At 45.1% G+C, this 21,596-nt stretch overlaps 2 protein-coding genes across 3 annotated transcripts in view; both read left to right on the top strand.

Annotated features, from left to right (window-relative positions):
- The window catches only part of LOC100595088 (signal-regulatory protein beta-1), a 25,269-nt gene extending 16,832 nt beyond the window's left edge, over positions 1–8,437 (top strand). The window contains exons 3-6 of one of the 2 annotated variants that reach the window (XM_004090130.3): positions 750–1,067; positions 1,657–1,989; positions 6,843–6,957; positions 7,596–8,437. In XM_004090130.3, the coding sequence (XP_004090178.2) occupies positions 750–1,067; positions 1,657–1,989; positions 6,843–6,955 (764 nt within the window). In that variant the 3' untranslated portion in view covers positions 6,956–6,957; positions 7,596–8,437. Of the gene's footprint in view, positions 1–749; positions 1,068–1,656; positions 1,990–6,842; positions 6,958–7,496 lie in introns of both variants that reach the window. The other variant, XM_003273441.4, reaches the window with a different exon arrangement.
- LOC115838025 (signal-regulatory protein beta-1-like) lies at positions 7,220–21,596 on the top strand. Its single transcript, XM_030826762.1, has 6 exons — positions 7,220–7,227; positions 7,769–7,922; positions 14,901–14,985; positions 15,760–16,077; positions 16,666–17,013; positions 21,484–21,596. The coding sequence occupies exons 1-6, from the start codon at positions 7,220–7,222 to the stop codon at positions 21,594–21,596; spliced, it is 1,026 nt and encodes a 341-aa protein (XP_030682622.1).

Below are 21,596 nucleotides of genomic sequence, written 5' to 3'. Positions count from 1 at the left end.
GCTGTTCCTATTCGGCCATCTTGGCTCCACCCTCAAAAAGTGTTAAAAGCAAAACAGACTGAAATATTTGTGAAAAGAACAAAAATATGGGCGAATTCATAAATACCTAAAGAGAGACCTCTGTGTATCTGTAAAGTCTGGGTTAAAGATAGATCTATGTTTTTTGGGGGAAGCATCTTCTGTGTTTGATCCAGAGCAAAACTGCTTCCATTGCCCCACTGAATCCTGGCAACATCCCAGGAAGCAGAAATGCCGTCCTCCTATTTTGCAGATGAGGAGCTGGGTGTATCAGACCACCCCTGTCCTGGGCTGAGCAGCCTGATGGCAGCTCTCATGGTGGTGCCACTTTGCCATTGATCCCTGTATTGGCTTCTATAAACGCCCTCTCAGAGGTTAGTGAGCTCTCTGGGTGAAGTCAGCTAGGACCAGTTAATAACATGGAGGGAGACCAATCAGTAATTTTGTTCCTATGCCCAGATTGGTGGAAGTCTCCCTGTGTGGAGAGGACTTTGAACTCAGGCCTGGACTTCCCTCTGGGACCTGCCCCTACTCACTGTCTGAACATGGGCTGGTTCTCACCTCTCAGAGCTGTTGTGGCCTGATCTGTAAAATGAGAATAAGGACACTGCCTTCGCGACATTAGAAATATTAAAAATTAATGTCCATGAAGGTTCTTAACATGTCACATGCTTATCATTAGTGATGGTCATCTCAGTCATGTCTCCTGATTATCGATGCTCCTTTTGTAGCCAAACCCTCTGCCCCCGTGGTATCGGGCCCGGCAGCGAGGGCCACACCTGAGCACACAGTGAGCTTCACCTGCGAGTCCCATGGCTTCTCCCCCAGAGACATCACCCTGAAATGGTTCAAAAATGGGAATCAACTCTCAGACTTCCAGACCAACGTGGACCCCACAGGACGGAGTGTGGCCTACAGCATCCGCAGTACAGCCAGGGTGGTACTGGACCCCTGGGACGTTCGCTCTCAAGTCATGTGCGAGGTGGGCCATGTCACCTTGCAGGGGGACCCTCTTCGTGGGACTGCCAACTTGTCTGAGGCCATCCGAGGTAGAGGACCCTCACACCCAGCCCAAGCCCACATCTGGCTGTCAAGCCCACTCCCCTCTCCCCAGGCTATTGCTCCAGAGGTCGAATGGCCTGGAATCTAATTCCCTAACTGTGCTGCCCACCCGCCATGCACCTAAGTGTGCTGGTCACTTACTATCATTTTATTGGCAGCAGTCAGGGGACCAGCAATCACGAGCCAAGCTCTGCGCTAGAGAGTTTCATTTGTCTCACCAAGAACAACTACTATTAGTGAGCACCTACTATGAGCCAAGCCCCTATGTGCTTGGCGATTTCACTGATTTTGCTACAGTTCTGACATTCCAACTGCATGCCAGGGGTTGTGCTTGTAGATTTCACTCATTCTTAGCCTAGTAGGAGCTACCAGTCCTTGGGCACCTACTGTGCACCAGGCACTGTGCTTAGTAATTTCATTCATATGCAAAGAGTGCCCTCAATGTCTGAGCACCTGCTGCCTGCCTAGCACTGTCCTGGTGATGCCCTCACTGTGTTGGTGGGAGCTATGTTATTTAGCCCTCCCTGTGATCTGTCTGTGCCACAAGATCAGAGCTTCTGCCCTGTGCTGTTTCAGTTCCACCCACCTTGGAGGTTTTCCAACAGCCCATGAGGGCAGAGAACCAGACGAACGTCACCTGCCGGGTGAGGAAGTTCTACCCCCAGAGACTACAGCTGACCTGGTTGGAGAATGGAAATGTGTCCCGGACAGAAACAGCTTCGACCCTCACAGAAAACAAGGATGGTACCTACAACTGGATGAGTTGGCTCCTAGTGAACACCTGTGCCCACAGGGATGATGTGAAGCTCACCTGCCAGGTCGAGCATGACGGGCAGCCAGCGATCAGCAAAAGCCATGACCTGAAGGTCTCAGCCCACCAGAAAGAACAGTGCTCAGATACCCCTCCTGGTAAGGTTACTTCAAATTTTTAAATTTTATCTTTTTCTTTCATGTTAAAATTAATATTTATGTTGTCATAAAATAAGCTAGAAGTCTATAAATATAAAGTAGAATTTTAAAGTCAGCATCATTCTTCCAAATCTCACCCTCCAAGCGTCATCACTATTAAGAGTCTGAGGTACAACCTGACAGATGGTTTGACATAAATGTGTACTGAATGAGGAAGAAAGGAGGCAAGGGGATCATGTGTTCGTCACGTTCTGCATCTTGCTTTTTACCTGACAGTTGTTACATTCCCATTTCTCATCAGCCACCCTGTCTCCTTCCTACTCCTTCTGACCTCTGCCTTGTCTGTTCCTTCCTAAACTTTTCCATTCATATCTGTGACCTGCCCCCAGCAGACTCTGGCATCTGCTGTATGAATTTCAGAAAGACATGTGGAGTTTAAGCCTGGACCAGGCCCCCAGGTGACCATGAGTGGTCAAAGCATGGGCCTCCTTTGGGTCCTGATGGTGATATTTGACCAATAACAATCACAATGGCTCTCTGTAGATTTATTATGTGCAAATTTCTGTTCATCTATGATCTCCTTTCCTGCTTCAACCATCCAGTGAGTCTGGAGTTTTACAGAAGGGGAAACCAGGACTTGGGAAGCAATGGGGGATATTGTTGAAGACAATTAGATCAAGGCATTAGACCAGATGACTGGTCCAAACTAATTAAGGTAAGTCTGAGGTCCTGAGGACAGGGTCACTACCAGCCTGTAATGCAAATTTATGCTAATTTGAGAAACGTCCCTTTCTGCTGGGGCATCGTGCCAAGGATGTGAATTTGGCCAGTGTTCCCCCATCTATGACCAAAATATATCTTATTTCCCTCTCATATAATACCAGGAGGGGTGTCTATTCCAGAAGACTTTTAGAAGGCCCAGCCACATACTCTATGGCGTTGGCTTTATCTACTGGGTCAATGCTGGGTCGCTGATTTGTCAGCTGGAAGAGTGAAGACAGGAAGTGGAGGACAACAATGTCCCCTATAATCAGAGATGTATGGAAAGTGCATAGTCACGTCCACTGCTCACCCAGTTATGCGTGCCCACGCAGTTGCAAGAGGAGTCCACAACTGGGTGATCTGATAATTGAGGACATTTTTTACAAAAACAATATCATTATAAACTTCATAAAATTTAAAATTTTATACCATCAAATTTCATAAAATTGTTAAAATAATTATCTCACATCACCTAAAATGGAGCATACATTCAAATTTCCCCAAATTTCTTTTGTAACCATTTTTTCTGTGCACCAGATTTGGTATTAATTTATCTGTAAATGTTTGGTAGTATTTTTCTATGAAATATCTGTACCTCAAGAATATTTTGGGGTACTTTAAAATTATGAATTCACTTTCCTCAATAGTTTGGGGCTATTCACAGTATTCATTTCATATTGGGTGAGATCTGGCAACTTGTGCTTTTCAAAGAGTTTTCGGTCCATTTTATCTATGTCATCATATTTCTGTGTGTAGAGTTGTTCATAATGTCCCTTGTGATCCTTTTGATGTCTGCAGGGTCTGTAGTGATAGCCCTCGTTTCAGCCTGATATTTAAAATGTGCCATTTCTTTTTTCTTCATCATCAGCCTTGCTATAATTTTTCCCATTTTATTGATCCTTTCAAAGGATCAGCTGCTTCAGTTGGTTTTTGTATTGTTTTTAAATTTTAATTTCATTAATTTTCTGCTCTCTTCTCTTTTTTATTAATTCCTATCTCTGGCTTGCTTCGGGTTTATTTTGCTCTACTTCTTGTAGTTTCTTGAAGTGGGGATTTATATTATTGAATAGAGACTTTTTCTCTTTTCTGTGTCATTTTTTTTGTCATGTTCTATGGCTGGGAGCTCATATTGTGGGGGTGGGTCCCAGGTGCCTGGCCTCACAGCTGTTCCTCAGTCCTCAGATCCCTAGCCAGTCTCCCTTCCTTTTTCACCTTGGAAGTTCTCCTATGCCTGGCTCCTCATATTTCCAGAGTTCTTCATCGTACTTCTCAAGGAGGAGCAGGAGGAGATGAATCTGCACCATCTATCTGAAGCTGAATTTGCTTTTTAGACTTCCATCCACTCACTTGAGCTCTGACCAGGGCTGCCATTTTTGGGTGCTTTCGGTGTGCTGGATGTAGCATCCTTGCTCGTGTGCTACGGCAGGAAATGCGTTTTAGGTTGTCTAGGCTGGTACACAACATGCAAGATGCCTTATGTGACATACTGCACCAGCAGCGTGGCAGCCTAGTGAGATTGTGCACTAGGGTGTGGTGAAGGTTGTCTTTTGACCCACGGTCATTTTGCAGTTTGGCATTCTTTGTTCAAGTAATACTCAGAGTCAGATTTGTGCAAAATTTACTTTCCCTTTTTTGTTTTTTCTTTTGGTTTGGGGAGGTTAGTTATAGAGATAATTAGTTATGCTGCTGCAACTGTCCCCAGAAACTCAGAAGATGGCTGATGATCTGTAAGTGCTTTGACCCAAATATTCCCTCCCACATCTCAGGGTCCCACAACTTCCCTATCAGGGCCCTAGCCCAGCATAGCAGCCCACTGAAGCTGAGATTCATCCACCTCTGTGGTTCTGCTACTCCTATAATGATCTGGAACCCAGTCTTCTATTCTCTCTGCCCTCTGGCTCCAGGAGATAACAATCTACACTGGTGCCAAGAAGTCCTCTGGTTTTCACACTGAGCCTTAATTCATGATAAGTTACTCTTAGCTTCTCATCGTCTTTCCCCAAAGAATTGATGCCCAGCAACAGCCATCAAACACCATAGTCCTCATAACTACCATTTCCCAATCCGGTTTCAAATGCCTGATGCCAAGGAATTTCCTTCCCACTTCACTGACAGTGAAAGTTGTTATTAATTGCACCATAGCTGCAAGCCAGGGCCTGCCCAGCTCCACTCACTACCAGCCCTGGGGTCCTCATTGCCAGCTGATCTTGATGAGTGGTCAGTTTCCAAACTTGCATTTTACAGTCTGCTTTTCAGACCATTTCCACTGTCAATTTTGCTAGGAGGCCAACTGGAGGTGGATACAGGATTTCAGGAAGCATGCTAGAGTGCTGTCAGGGTCAATATGCCTGAGGGAGTGAGGCAGAAGTGTAGGAGAGGGACGTGCTGAGCCACAGTGCAGGCAGGACAAAGACCCAGCCGATTCTGCAGAGAAGCCAAGGGCTGAGAGAGTCCCTTAGAGTTTTGTTAATTGAGTAGAGAGGCGTGGCCTTCCTATTTTCAATTCAACCAATCTTTCTATGGGCTGCCCCCTAGAAGGAGGAGTGAACTTGGAGAGTGCAGCTCTCCTCAGGGGAGACAAAGTCCCAGAGAGCCACCCAGCTGAGAACTGCCGGCCTCCAACATTCCAGCCACATATGCTATCTCCATTCCTTCCTTAAGGACCCATCAGGACCATTTTATTTCTCAGAAAACATACATCAAAACAGAAGTAAACATATCTTCATTTGTTTGCTTTTAACAGCAAAAAAAATGCTCATTGTAAAACTGCAAAGAATCCAAATGTGTGCTTCCCCAAATCTGACTGTCTGTCCAACAGAGAGATTTCAGACGGCACCTGCTCTGGGGTCGAGGTGAGCTTGATGTCTGATTCCCTCCCAAGCATGAGAGTCATACCAGGGTGTTTTCTATCCAGCACAGTACATTAGGCCCAGCCCCTCAAGGGCCTCCCCAGCTCTCGAGAACATGGGGTCAACCCTCACCGCTGGGGCTAAGCAGGGCAGCCTGCAACTCTCTCACTCTGAAGCCTTCCTCATATAACCAAAAAGCATGTTAGTTGCTTGCTGCATGTAGAATCCAATCAAGGAGCACAAGGTCTGATACCAAAAAAACGTGGATTTATTCCAACGCTAGGTTGGGGAAGGGACCCAATGTGTCCTGCCTTTAAATGTGCTGCTTCCCCTTTGGAGAACAAAGCAGACACTTTTAAAAGGTAATGGGGATGGGAACAAGGGCAGGGGTCCCTCTGCTAGCCTGGTGACTTAGCTACCCGACAGTTGAGTTGGTGCCATCCTGAGCAGAAGTAAGTTGTAAACGTGGCCAAGGGGGCATGCTTTCCATATGCCCTCCTGGTGGATGAAAGTCTGGAGGCTAACCCTGGAGGTGAAGTTTCCATGGTGGGTATGCTTTGGTGTGCCAACTCTCCAGGAGAGATCTGTCTTGGAGCATACAGAAGAACTTGCCCTGCAGGGAATGTCTGGTGAGGGGGAGGTGAAAGGTTATATTTGCATTTCTGAAGGGCTAAGTAGGAAACTGGGACCAGGGGGAAAGGGGAAAGAAAACAAAGAGAAAATAAACTATCTCTTAGCAAACTGGGGGTACTCGGTTAATTCTTCCTATGACCCTGGGAAATTAGACTTGTCTTGTTCAAAAGGACACAGTCTCAGGAATCATCCTAAGGGACATAATGATGGGCTTCCCTAAGTTGGGATGCGAGTAACCTTGTGACCCTCCCTAAATTCTCTGAGCCTCAATTTCCCCATCAGAATGGAATAATAATTCCTGCCCTCTACAGGCTTGTGAGGATCAAGTGAGGGACTCAGGTGCCACACATGTGAATGCATGAGTACACATTCTCTCCACTTCGTCCTTCCGGGAGGATAGCCTGGAAGCCTGGGACAGGGTAAGGGAATGAGGAACCTCTTTCCCTGGCTTCTGCCTTGGGTTGGAGCTAGGGTAGCCAGGGTAAGATGCAGTTGCAAAAGCTTTGGAGCATTGACGGTCCCAGGTAGCCTCAGATCGGGTAAGTGGGGGCCTCTGGGATGGCATCCTGGGTAGCCCCTTCCTAACTTCTCCTGTCTCCTGATTTCCAGGCCCAGCACTGGCTCCTACTGCTCCACTTCTCGTAGCTTTCCTCCTGGGCCCCAAGGTGCTGCTGGTGGTTGGTGTCTCTGTCATCTACGTCTACTGGAAGCAGAAGGCCTGACTGTAAGTGTGGGGGATGGAAGCCTGACCAAGGGCTGCCACAAAAGGGCAGGGCCAGGAGGAGGGCCCAGCCCACATATCATGCAGCATCACGGTCAGTGGAGTTTAGAGAAGGTGACAGAGCTCCCTCAGGATCCTCAGGACTCTCAGGGTCTCTAAGAGTCAGGACTCTAAGAGTCTCCCAACCCCAGGAAGTGTGTGAGTGCTTGAGGAGGTGAGCTATAGCCAGGGTGTTTAAAGGTTTTTACAGCACCCGAGGGGTCGCATGAGGAGGTGAGAAGAGGAGCATGAATCAGGGGCTACTGAGTGGGTGGTCCCTTGCAGGCCATCTCTAGATTATTTGATGGTGACCTCCATGGGCCCAAAAGAATCCTCACTGTCAAGTCATGTTGAGAAACTGCAGATGGGCAGCTCTTAGGGCTGTACCCATTCTGACCCTCTGTGTGCCTGAGTGGAAGCAATGAGGGGAGGGGCATCGGGACTCAGGAGAAGGGCTGAGCCGGCAGAGTCCTATCTCAGGGCTGCCTGTCCACTTGCAACAGGCATCCCAGAAGGAGACCAGCACCAGGAATATAACAGCATCCCAGGAAATATTTCTTAAATGATAAGCAGATGATTAAATATGGACATGTTACCCACAGCTCCTTCCCTCCTCCCCTGCCACATGGGATCCTCAGTCTCTGCTGCCTCCTTCCTTCCTTGAATGGCTCTGACTGAGAGAAGGGGCTGGTGAGAAGCTTCCCCAGACTGAGCTCCAAACGCCTCCCCTCCCAGGACATCTTCCTGCCCACAGGCTCCTGTTGCTCCTTTGCAGAGCCCTTGATTCTCCAGAGCAGTCTTCATTCATGGTCCTGAGCAGAGGCCATGGGATGGGGCTCTGGGGAGTGACTCATGACACCTCCCTAGGATGTGGGAAACACGCCAAATCTAAACACATCAGGACACCTCTCCGTCATCTTGGACTGTCCGTAAGCCACAAACTGCAGTCCAGATTCTCAAGAGTTATTCTGCCTTCTGGATTCCTGCCTACCCAATTAGCCAGCCTTGTTGAGATTCTCTATTGCCTCCTGAATACAAATTAACACTCATCCTGGTTTTAAGGAGAAAAAATGATTCTCCTTCCTCTTTGTTTAAACATATGATATAGTTTGGATATTTTTCCCCTACAAATCTCAATGTGAAATTTCATCCCCTATGTTGGAGGTGGGGTCAGGTGGGAGGTGTTTGGGTCATGGGGATGGATTCATCATGAATGACTTGGTGTTATCTTGGTCTATTAGTACCCACAAGATCTGATTGTTTAAAAGTGCCCAGCAGCTCCCTCTTCTCTCTTTCTCTTCCTCTCTCCCCATGTTATGCCAACTCCACTTCACTGTCCACTGTGAGTAGAAGCACTCTGAGGCCCTCAGCAGCAGATGCAAGTACCATGCTTCTTGTACAGTCTGCAGAACCAAAAGCCAAATAAACCTCTCTTTATAAATTACCCAGCCTCATGTATTCTTTTATAGCAACATACATGGACTAAGATAGTGTCATACTCCTCACAGCTAGAAAGAAAGCATCTCTCTCTTCTCTCTCTGGGATGGAAACACTAGTTTTTCTATCATCCTGCAACCTTCCCAACTCTGTTGCTCATGGTAAAAATACTGTGACAGCCCTAAAGCTGTGAAGTCCTTCTTGATTTCTTCTTTGTTTATATCTCATATTCAGTTCTGCTTCAAAATGCTTATGTCCCCTGGTGAGATAGATGGTAAATGTTCGAAAGAAAAAAGAAAGCTGAACTGTAGTTTTTGTCAATTTCTGTGGGGTGAATATCCCCAACATGGCCCATTTCAAGCTTCTAACACTTTAACAACTAGAATACACAATTCCTGAAAATTTAACAGTTGGCTCTCCTGAGCCAGTCCAAGCCTGCTCTGGCACACAAAGGAATTGTACTCAAAACCTGCACACCTCTCACCTCCACCACTCTTCCATGGTCCCAGCCAGCATCATCTCCTCCTGGACCGCTTATAGAGCCTCTGATGGATTGCATTTTTCCAGCCTCAGTTATTTTTTGGAAAAGTCAAATCCTGTCATTCCTCGGCTCCTTCCCCCAACAGCTGCGTGGCTCACTCTTCTGTCCTTCAGTTTATTAAAGGCAACTTCTGTAAACCTCCCTATGTAAAATATCCATTTTCCTCTCCACCCTAGCATTCCAATGTCTCTTAACTTGATTAGCTTTTCTCCTTAGCACTGTATTATATTACTACATATATTATACTAAATACAGGGCAGTCCTCACTTTGCATGGTAGTGCAAGATTACAAAAACGACTGTGAAAACACTGAAACCCTGGAAAGCAAGTCTACATCCAAAGGGAAAAATAATGACTATTCTGTGATCCTCATAATTTTTGTCAAAATATTAGAAAATATAACACTGTCAGTTGCAAATGTGGACAGAAGGGAAAAATATTTAGTTTATGGTAATTCAAAGGATTAGAAACATTGAGGATTAAATTATTATTTCTTTGTAAAACATAGCAAGGATAGTTGGAACAGTGCTTGTCTTCTTGTATATTTCTGATATGGAACAAGCATAAGATGATGAGAACACTCTGGTATAATTTGAAATGGTCCCCTTTCCCCTTCCTCTTCAGGAAGCACTACTGAATATTTCTCTCATACCCACTATGAGGACCAATCAAGCTGCTGTAGGTAAAATTCACAAAAGTGTGGGAGTTCCCATGACTTGATGATCCTCCTGAGTTTTTAACTCAGACTGGCCCTCACTGAACTTACAGCAATTCACCATTCATGGAGCAGGTTTTCTGACCCCAGCACTCATTCCCGTGGAGGTTTCTAATTCAGGAAGTTGTAATTCTCCATTTCACTCTGCTGTCTCCCTAATTTTGCCCTGTGACCTCATTTCTCCGACAGATCTAAGAGCAGTTGTTGTTTTTTGATTTGCTCAGCTTGTTACTTGGTGTTGGTTTGAGAGACTTTATGTAGGGGTCACCCAGGAGATTTGGTTCCATCCCCAAAGGCTTCTGTAGCCACAAGCCCTCAAATGTGCCACACCAGGAATTATGGTCTCTGAAGCTGCAAGCTCAATCCTTGGCTACAGAACCCTAGAGGTCTGAACTCTCAAATTAGGAAGGGTCATGGGACCCCTGGCATGAGGTAAGAGTCTCTGGGACATAGAGCAGTCTCTATGTCAGTCAACCTCTCTCCAGCGCTGTCCAAGGCTCCCAGGTCTGGGAACCCCAGGCACAGATGTCAGCAACTTCCCAGCAGTGGCAACTGTGTCTGCTTCCTCTGTCGCAATGGAAGATGGCCCCAGTCTCATGGCCCCTTTCTCCCACAGCAACTTCCCTTCTGGGACATCATGGCAAGGTGGGGCTTCTCCTCCCCTGCAGAGCATAGAGTCTGAGGTCTCTTCCTGACAGTCATTCAGACAGATATGCCCAGCCCTGTGTCCCAGCTCACCTGGACAGGCCCTGCCACCTCCTCTGCTCGTAGGACTCACAGCTGTGTGCAGCCTGCTCTATACAGGTGTATTTCTGTGTGATGTCTCCTCTCCCTCTCAGTCCATTTCTCCTGTTCCTCTAGATTTCCACTTGGGAGCATTTTCTTGTCTCCTATCCAAGCATGAGGCAAGATTTGGAGCACTTTTTCTATGAGCATCTGTGTAGACCCTAATTAGGATGTACCTTGCCCTAGTCATAGTGATTCTCCCCAGAGGCCATGGCTGCACTATGACCTTGGTGCTGAGCACATGATCTCAGCACCCATGATTCTAGGGCTAAGCACATGACCTCAGCTCATCACCATGGTACCCCCACCTCCCCCAGACATTGGCCGAGGTTGTCACATAGCATCATAAATCCTTGACAGCAGAGGATCTGTTTTATAAATTGTTGCTATTACTAAAATTCTACCTAACAACAATAATGTCTAGCTAATATCTATAATAATAATAGTAAAACTGAATATCTAGGTTTAAGGATACAGTCAGATATTATTAGGCCCTTTGCATATATTAGTTCATTTAATTCCCATAACAATCTTATGAGGTTGGTGTGATTATTATGTCCATTTTGCAGTTGAGGAAACTCAAGAAACAGAGAGGTTAATAGTGCCCCCAGGGTCACACACTTGGGAGCTGGTAGAGCTTGATTTCAGACTAGGAAGTTTTAATTCCTAAGCCCACAGGCCTAATCTTTAGTGTTCTGGAGAGGCATCCATGGGCTCCCAGTTCCTCATGTGTCCCAAAGTCTTCCCTAGTCATCTGAATCTAATGTCGTGAGTGGGGGTGAAATATGGTAGATGAAGGGGGAATTTTAGCTCATGGACTTCCAGGCTCCCCTTTCTTTCAAATATTCAAATTTTATCCATGCTGCACCAAGTCAACCTAAAGTTGAAAATGAATTCTGCACGTGATTTCTACAAAAAGTTTTTACTTGAATAAGCATCTATGCATCTAGCATATCTTTATTGAAGGATTGGAGTTCCTTGAGAACTCCTTGACAGTTCCTTCCTTGGGAAGGCAACTTGCTGCACCAAGCACAGATCCTGCCATCTTGCTGACACTATTGCATCAATTAAAATAATTTTTGTTTGTTTTTTTTTTGAGATGGAGTTTCGCTCTTGTTGCCCAGGCTGGAGTGCAATGGTGCAATCTCGGCTCACTGCAACCTCCGCCCCCCCTGGTTCAAGTGACTCTACTGCCTCAGCCCCCGAGTAGCTGGTTTACAGGCACTCGCCACCACACCTGGCTAATTTTGTATTTTTAGTAGAGCCACGGTTTCTCCATGTTGTTCAGGCTGATCTTGAACTCCTGACCTCAAGTGATCCACCCGCCTCGGCCTCCCAAAGTGCTGGGGTTACAGGTGTGAGCCACCACACCTGGCCTATTGCATCAATTTTGGAGTCCTGTATTCCAAACTATGATTTTTGGAGGCATGAAACTTTATGTCACACACCTTCCAAGCCAATTGCTATTTTCATGGAAGAAAATATTCCTCTTTCAACCACTGGTATGTTTTACCTTAAATTATAAATCTTTAGATATTAATATTTCTGGGTTTTTTTCTTTTTTGCTTTGTAAACAGTAGACTTTTATACAAATATAAAGTTTTGTACCTTCAAAGTTATCACTCCAATAAAAACACCTATTAAAATCAGCAAAACATCTTGAAATATATTTTAATAATTTACAAATGTATTCACAACACATTCTCCTGATTAAGAGACTCCACTAAGTGTATAGTACCTACAACGCAATTTACAGATACCTACAATAGTTTCTAGGTTGGTTTAGTTTATAATTAAATCTATTGCTTTAAGAAATGCCATTAATACAAATGCATAATCTATAACATTCTCATTATAGTAAGAAAAAATATAGATTCATAAAACAAAATGTCTTTACCCATCATGTGAAGTATGTAAATGATTATTCTCATTAAAACATAAGAATAATGCGTTTTTAGTAATAAAAGATAGGTTTCGTTAGGTCAAAGAGCATTGAAGAGCTCCAGGAGGTTCCAAAGTAAATCCTGGCTACCCTCTTATAAAATAAATAGAACAGCACAATTTCTGGGTATTCCTTAAACATAAACTATGATAATTTCATTTATATTAATTGGACCTTAAGTAAATGACTTCTTACAAATGAAAATAAACAAAACTTTAGAAACTAATACCAATTCCCTAAATTTGGTTTTTACTCATTTGTGTATGTCTAAGAAATTTTACCATGAAGTACATATTAACAATTAACAATTATTTCTAACTGACACATAAGCCAATGTGCTCACTCATACCATGGAAACAAAATTTGCTTCTGAAAATAATCTACAGAAATAATATGTAAACACATAGAGCTTTGAGATAGACTAAGAACATCCTATGTTCTGTGGACCAAATAGCAAAGGCCTTCATTACATATATCAATAAACACGCTTTGGTTAATTTGGGATATATTGATATTACATGACCTTGTGCATACCTCTGTATACCATTAAATAAATTTGGACGTTTGCAGTGACAACACACTTTCTAGCCCCAAGTGCTGAAGAGAAAATAAAAAGTTAATATGAAAACTGCTTTTGTTTGTTTTAAATAAAGTTATTAAATGGGGGGAAAAAGCCAACACTTTTTGTTGCAACATAAACTGAGATCTAAAAGGTTCAGAGTCAAGAATCTCTTAGGTTGCCCCCCAACATCGTAAAACACATAAACTTTCTCCCTCTTTGAGAAGTCTGATCATGTCTAGTGTTCAACCACTTTACTCTGAAGGATAAGAGGGCACTGTATTAGTCCATTCTCATACTACTATAAAGAACTACCTGAGGCCGGGCACAGTGGCTCATGCTTGTAATTCCAGAACTTTGAGAGGTTGAGGCTGGCGGATCACCTGAGGTCAGGAGTTCAAGACCAGCCTGGCCAACATGGTGAAACACCGTCTCTACTAAAATACAAAAATTAGCTGGGCATGATGGTGGGTGCCTGCAATCCCAGCTACTCAGGAGGCTGAGGTGGGAGAATCGCTTGAACCCAGGAGGTGGAGGTTGCAGTGAGCCGAGATCATGCCATTGCACTCCAGCCTGGGTGACAGAGTGAAACTCGGTCTCAAAAACAAACAAACAAACAAAACTGCCTGAGACTGGGTAATTTATAAATAAAAGAGGTGTAATTGACTCACAGTTCTGCATGGCTGGGGAGGCCTGAGGAAACTTACAATCATGGCAGAAGGTGAAGGGGAAACAAGAAATGTCTTACATGGCAGCAGGAGAGAGAAAGAGCAAGGCAGGAACTGCCAAACCCTTTTAAACCATCAGATCCTGATAACTCACTCACTATCGTGAGAACAGCATGCGGGAACCACCCACATGATCCAATCACCTCCCACCAGGTCACTGCCTTGACACATGAGGATTGTAATTTGAGATGAGATTTGGGTGGGGACACACAGCCAAATCAAATCAGGCACTAAAAGCAAATATCACTCACAGCACTGGACAGGCCATTAGTCCCAACCAGAAGATTCTTGCTTCAGCCTCTAAGACAGTTTTACTCTCTTAAGAGGATGCCTCCCAGGACTCAAATGCCCAATGGCCCTTTCCATTGTCATCAATGTGATTTCACCAACATAGTCCAATCATTACCCTACCGGTGACATTCTTCACTGCCCAAAAGCCACCTGACAACGAGATCATTGTCACCACACAGGCAAGAAAGCTACTGCTGGGCAGTTCATAGAGAAAATAGATGGCGATTGCACTGACTCGAAATAATTAAAGGAAAAGTGATGCCACTGGATCTCTGAGTTTAAATTTCTTTGGTCTATTTGTTGTCTGCCCTCCCTTCTAAATCAAACAGTGAATATCTTCAGTATTATCATCACTGTGTCTTCAGAGCCAGCCCTGGGCACCGCCACCCTCTCTGCAAGCGCTCCGCTTCTCAGCTGTTTCTGGGAACTTTTTTGACATGTTTTGTGAGATATCTTTCGTTATTCCTATATTTACACCTATTTACATTACTCTGTTTAGGTGTGTCTCTGTGCTGAATCCTAAGGGATTGCCCCACATGATCCCCCAACCCAATAACTTACTACTTATGTATATATAGTCCCCTAGTCAACCTACTACATTTTTTAAAACTGTCCTCAGTAATTATGTTTTCATTTCCAAAGTCTCTTTTTTTGGTTATTTTTCCAAGATACCTGTTACTTCACGCCTGACTATTCCTGTTTCATACATGCCTGATGTTATTTTATGGATTCACTTCCCTTTTGCTATCTTTATAAGGTTACTATGTATGTTAATTTTAAAGACCTTTTTATATGTTATTTTTTCATATGTTCTCAGTTGTGAAGTTCTCTTGATTGCTGTTCTTGTTTTTGAGTTATTGTTTTTCTTGAATTGGTTAGCTATCTCTCATGGTGCTGCTGTTCCCCAGATCTTCAGTGATTCCTTCCTGCACCGCCATCTTTCCAGAAATAAAGCCCCACCCCACGTGATGGAGTTATCAGGGCCTTTAGCAGGTGTGATTCCAATGCTCTTACAAACTCTTGGCTCTACATTAAAGCATTATCCTTAATTAATGCCTTTTATTTGACAGAATGAAATATTTGTGAAAAGAATAAAAATATGGAATGATTCATATTTTTATAATACCTAAAGAGAGACCTCTGTGTATCTGTAAATTCTGGGTCAAAGATAGATCTGTGTTTAATTTTCAGAAGCATCTTCTGTGTTTGATCCAGAGCAAAACTGCTTCCATTGCCCCATTTAATCCTGGCGACATCCCAGGAAGTAGAAATGCCATCTTCCTATTTTGCAGATGAGGAACTGGGTGTGTCAGGTCACCCCTCTCATGGGCTGAGCAGCCTGGTTGCAGCTCTCATGGTTGTGCCACTTTGCCATTGATCCCTGTATTGGCTTCTATACAAGCCCTCTCGGAGGTTAGTGAGCCTTCCGGTGGAGGCCAGCTAGGACCAGTTAATAACATGGAGGGCTTAGTAATTTTGTTCCTGTGCCCAGATTGGTGGAAGTCTCCCTGTGTGGAGAGGACTTTGAACTCAGGCCTGGACTTCCCTCTGGGCCCTGCCCTTACTCACTGTCTGACCATGGGCTGGTTCTCACCTCTAAGAGCTGTTGTGTCCTGATCTGTAAAATGAGAATAAGGACACTGCCTTCGCGACATTATTAGAAAGATTAAAAACTAATGTCTCAGAAGGTTCTTAACATGTCAAACGCTTATCATTGGTGATGGCCATCTCAGTCATGTCTCCTGATTATTGATGCTCCTTTTGTAGCCAAACCCTCTGCCCCCGTGGTATCGGGCCCGGCAGCGAGGGCCACGCCTGAGCACACAGTGAGTTTCACCTGCGAGTCCCACGGCTTCTCTTCCAGAGACATCACCCTGAAATGGTTCAAAAATGGGAACGAGATCTCAGACTTCCAGACCAACGTGGACCCAGCAGGAGAGAGTGTGTCCTACAGCATCCACAGCACAGCCAGGGTGGTGCTGACCCATGGAGATGTTCACTCTCAAGTCATCTGCGAGGTGGCCCACGTCACCTTGCAGGGGGACCCTCTTCCTGGGACTGCCAACTTGTCTGAGGCCATCCGAGGTAGAAGACCTTCACACCCTCCCCAAGCCCACATCGGGCTGCCAAGCCCACTCCCCTCTCCCCAGGCTATCGCTCCAGAGCTTGAATGGCCTGGAATCTAATCCCTGACTGTACTGCCCACCTGCCATGCACCTAGGTGAGCCAGTCACTTACTATCATTTTAATGGTAGCTGTCAGGGGACCAGCAACCATGTGCCAATCTCTGGGTTAGAGAGTTTCATTTATTTCACCAAGAGCAACTACAATTAGTGAGCACCTACTAGGAGCCAAATCCCCATGTGCTTGGCGATTTCACTGATTTTGCTACATTTCTGACATTCCAACTGCATGCCAGGGGTTGTGCTTGTAGATATCACTCATTCTTAGCCTAGTAGGAGCTAACAGTCCTTGGGTACCTACTGTGCACCAGGCACTGTGCTTAGTAATTTCACTCATATGCGAAGAGTGCCCTCAATGTCTGAGCACCTGCTGCCTGCCTAGCACTGTCCTGGTGATGCCCTCACTGTGTTGGTGGGAGCTACGTTATTTAGCCCTCCCTGTGATCTGTCTGTGCCACAAGATCAGAGCTTCTGCCCTGTGCTGTTTCAGTTTCACCCACCTTGGAGGTTACTCAACAGCCCATGAGGGCAGAGAACCAGGCAAACGTCATCTGCCAGGTGAGGAAGTTCTACCCCCAGAGACTACAGCTGACCCGGTTGGAGAATGGAAATGTGTCCTGGACAGAAACAGCTTTGACCCTCACAGAAAACAAGGTCACTGTGAACAAGGATGGTACCTACAACTGGATGAGCTGGCTCCTGGTGAACACCTGTCCCCACAGGGACGATGTGGTGCTCACCTGTCAGGTGGAGCATGATGGGCAGCAAGCGGTCAGCAAAAGCTATGCCCTGGAGATCTCAGCGCACCAGAAGGAGCAGCGATCAGATATCACCCATGGTGCGGTTACTTCCCATTTTTAAATTTTGTCTTTTTCTTTAATGTTAAAAGCAATATTCATGCTTGTCATAAAATAAGCTAGAAGCCTATAAATATAAAGTAGAATTTTAATGTCTACATTAAAATCCTACACTCCATGGGTCACCACTACTTAGAAGATTCAAGGTAACAACTGGCAATTTCCAGACACCCTTAAGCCCCATCTACCAGGAGAAACTGTGCGTCAAGACTTTGATGCTCAACTTGATAGATATTTTGACATAAATATACATTAAAGGAAAAAAGAGAGAGGAAGGCGATCCATTTGTTTATGAAGTCCTGTGTCTCGCCTTCTGCATTTCTCGCCAGCACACCACCTTGCCTTTTACACTTTCTAACCTCTACCTTGTCCCTGTTCTATCCTAAACTTTTCCATCCGCATCTGTGACCTCAGCCACCAGTCTCCAGCATCTGCTCTATAAATTTCAGAAAGACAAGTGAAGTTTAAGCCTGGACAGACCCCCAGGTGACCTGGTCACAGCACAGGCTTCTTTTGTGTTCCAGTGGTGATATTTGACCAACAATAATCACAACCACTCTGCACATTTACTATGTGCAAATTTCTGTGCATCTCTGATCTCCTTTCCTGCTTCAAACACCCAGTAAGCTTGGAGTTTTACCAAAGGGGAAACCAGGACTTAGGAAGTAATGAGGGATGTTGTTGAAGACTTCTTGTCATTAGACCAGGTTATTGGTCCAAAGTAATGAAGGTAAATCTAGTCCCTGAGGACAGGCTCACTACCAGGCTATAATGCGAATTTGTGCTAATTAGAGAAACTTTCCCGTTCTGCTGGGCTTTGTCCCAAGGACCCAAATTTGGCCAGTGTTCCCCCTCTCTATAACCAAAATATGTCTTATTTCCCTCTCTTATAATACCAGGAGGGGTCCCTCTACCCCAGTCGAATGACAATCTTTGAGTACTTTGACCCAAATACATCCTCCCACATCTCAGCGTCCCACAACTTGCCCATCAGGGCCCAACCCCAGCATAGAAGCCATTAAAGCTGACATTCATCCTCCTTTGTGATTCTGCTACTCTTCTAATGATGGCTGGGACCCAATCTTCTATTCTTTCTGCCCTGAGGCTCCAGGAAATAAGAATAAGGACTCAGGTTCCTTCCAAAACACCCTACAATGTTTGCGTCATCTCCTGGGTCAGTGCTGAGTCATGGATTTGTTCATGTCCCTGCCTGCTGGAAGAGGAAAGACAGGACATAGAGGACAAACAATGTCCCCAGTCATCAGAGATGTGTGGAAGGTGCATAGTCACGTCCACTGAAAACTTGCTCACACATGCACCTGCAGTTGCACATTGAGGGATCATGTGATCAGGGACATTTTTCACAAAACCAGTGTAATTGTCCGCTTAAATTTTAAGTGCTTAAATCGCTAAATTTCATAAAGTTATTAAAATAATTTCCTCCTATCATCTAAAATGAAGCATACATTCACATTTTACCAAATTTTTTAGAACCGTTTTCCTGTGTGTTAAATTTGGTTTTAATTTATCTTTAAATGCTTGTGTTTTCCTTTGAAAGATCTGGGTCTCAGGGATATTTTTGGATATTTTATAATCATAGATTCAGTATCGTTAATAGTGTAGGGTTATTCACATTTTTCGTTTCCTATTGAGTGAGTCCTGGTAAGTTGTGTTTTGCATAACTTTTGGTCCATTTCATCTAAGTTGTCATATTTATGTGTGTAGAGTTGTTCATAATATCCTCTTATAACCCTTTTGGTGTCTGCAAGGTCTGCAACGGTATCCCACGTTTCATCCTGACACTAAAAATGTGTCATTTGTCTTTTCTTTTTCATCAGTCATGCTAGAGTTTTTTCCCATTTCATTGGTGTTTTCAAAAGATCGACTCTTTGTTTCAGTGGGTTTTTGTATTGTTTTTGTGTTTTCAGTTTCATTAATTATCTGCTCTCTTCTCTTTTTTTTAATTAATTCCTATCTCCTGCTTTCTTTGGGTTTACTTTGCCCTACTTTTTGTAGTTTCTTAAAGTGCGGGATTTATATTTATTGACTTGAGACCTCCTCTTTTCTATGTCTTCCCTTCATCACTTTCTGTGTCTGGGGGCTGGTATTTGGGCATAGAGTCCCTGGTGTTTGGCTGCTGGGCTGTTCCTCAGTCCTCAGGTTCTTACCTTGCTCTTTCACCTTGGAAGTTCTCCTATGCCTGCTCCTCATGATATTTCTTGGGTTCATAGTTGTACTTCTTAAGGAGGCACAGGATGAGATGAGTCTGTACCATCTGGACAAGGTTGAGTCTTTTCTTAGACTTCCAACCACCCACTGGGGCTCAGACCAGGGCTTCCATTGTTGGGTTCTTTCAGTGTGTCTGACATAGCATCCTGGCTCATATGCTAAGTCTGGAAATGCATTTTAGGTTGTCTAGGCTGGCAGGCAAACTGCAGGATGCCTTCTGTGACGTGCTGCATCAGTGGCATGGGAGCCTAGTGAGAGACTGTGTACTAGGGTTAGGTGAGTGTTCCCTTTTGACTCAGTCATTTTTCAGTTTGGCATTCTCTCTTCAAGTAATATTTAGGGCCTGGATTGTGTAGAATTTACTTTTCCTTTTTTGTTTCTTCTTTTGGCTTGGGGAGGATATTTATAGTGACAAGTAGCTATGCCACTGCAATTGTCCCCAGTAACTCTCAAGTCAACTGACAATCTTTGAGTGGTTTGACCCAGATGTCTCCTCCCACATTTCAGGGTCCCACAACTTCCCCATCAGGGCCCTATCCCAGCATAGCAGCCATTGAAACTGAGATTCATCCTCCACTGTGATTCCCAATTCTCTATTCCTTCTGCCCTGTGGCTCCAAGAAATAAGAATCTACAGTGCTGCCAAGAAGTCCTCTGGCTTCCACACTGAACCTTAACTCATGATCAATCACCCTTAGTTTCTCATTGCCTTTCTCCCAAGAGTTCATGCCCAGCAACAGCTAACACCTTAGTTCAACTACCATTTCCCAATCTGTTTTCAAAAGCCTGATGGCAAGGAATTTCCTTCCTGTGGTAACACTATCCCAGTTTAGTGCCAGTGAAAGTGTTATCAATTGCAACACAACAGCAAGTCACGGCTTCTCCAGTCCCACTCACCACCAGCCCTAGGGTCCTCATTGCCAGCTGATGAGTAATCTGATTCCAAACTTATATTTTAGAGTCTTCTTTCCAGACCACTTCCCAAGGACAGTTTCTCTGGGATGACAACTGGGGATGGATAAAGGAATGCAGGAAGCATCCTAGAGTGTTGTTAGGGTCAACATGCCTCAGGGAATGAAGAGGCAGGAGTGCAGGAGGAGGGAGGTGCTGAGCCACAGTGCAGGCAGGACAAAGATGCAGCTGCTTCTGCCGAGAGGCCAAAGGCCGGAGAGTCCTGTAGCGTTGTTTCAATTGAGGGGAGGGGCTGGTCCTTCATACTCCCAATGCAGTCTATCTGTCATGTGGGCTGCCCCCTAGATGGAGTAAACTTGGGCAGTGCAGCTCTCCTCAAGGGAGAGAAAGCCCCAGAGAGCCACCCCTGAGAACTGCTGGCCTGCAACACCCCAGCAGCCACAGATGCTGAGGTCTCCATTCCTTCCTTAACGACCCACTAGCAACATTTTATTTATTTAAAAAATTAATACCTCTATTTGTTACTTTTAACATCCAAAACCCCTTATGTAAAAAATGCAAACATGTGCTTCCGTAGATCTGACTCTCTGTGTCCAACAGAAAGATTTCAGATGACATCTGCACTGGGGTTGAGGTGGGAGAGATGATGTCTGAGGCCCTTCCAAGCCCGAGGCCCATTCCCTGACTCACCAGGGAATTTTCCAGCCAGCAGGTTTAATTAGGTCTTGTTCCTGGAGGGCTCCCTGAGATCACGAGAATATGGGGTCATCCCCCTACTCCTGGGGCCAAGAAGAGCAGCATGCAACTCTCTCACTCTGAATCCATCCTCACACCACCTGCCCACAGTTTCCTAATCATTCTTATGACCATGGGATGTTGGACTCAGGAGTCATCCTTGGGGACGTAATGATGGGCTTACCTAGGTTTGGATCCCACTAATCTCCTGACACTCCCTAAACTCTCTGGCCTCAGTTTCCCCATCAGAATGGAATAATAATCCCTGCCCCCCAGGTTTGTGAGGATCAAGCGAGGAACCCAGTTGCCATATGTGTGAATACCTGAGTATACACTCTCTCCACTCTTCCCTCCAGGAGGATAAGCTGGCAGCTTGAGACAGTGTGAGTGAGAATGAGGAGACACTTTCCCTGGCCTTTGCTTTCAGCTGGAGTCAGGGAAGCCAGAGCAGGATGCAAGTTCAAAAGCTTCAGAGCATTGATGGGCCCAGGTAGCCTCAGATGGGATAAGTGGAGGCCCCTGAGATGAACTCCCAGGTGGCCCCTCTCATGGCTCCTCCTCTTCCCTGATTTCCAGGCCTAGCACTGGCTCCTACTGCTCCACTTCTCGTAGCTCTCCTCCTGGGCCCCAAGGTACTACTGGTGGTTGGTGTCTCTGCTGTCTACATCTGCTGGAAACAGAACGCCTGA

This window comes from Nomascus leucogenys, chromosome 13 (assembly GCF_006542625.1).
Source record: "Nomascus leucogenys isolate Asia chromosome 13, Asia_NLE_v1, whole genome shotgun sequence".
NCBI classification, from domain to species: Eukaryota; Metazoa; Chordata; class Mammalia; order Primates; family Hylobatidae; genus Nomascus; species Nomascus leucogenys.
This window is presented reverse-complemented; position numbering and strand designations above follow the sequence as displayed.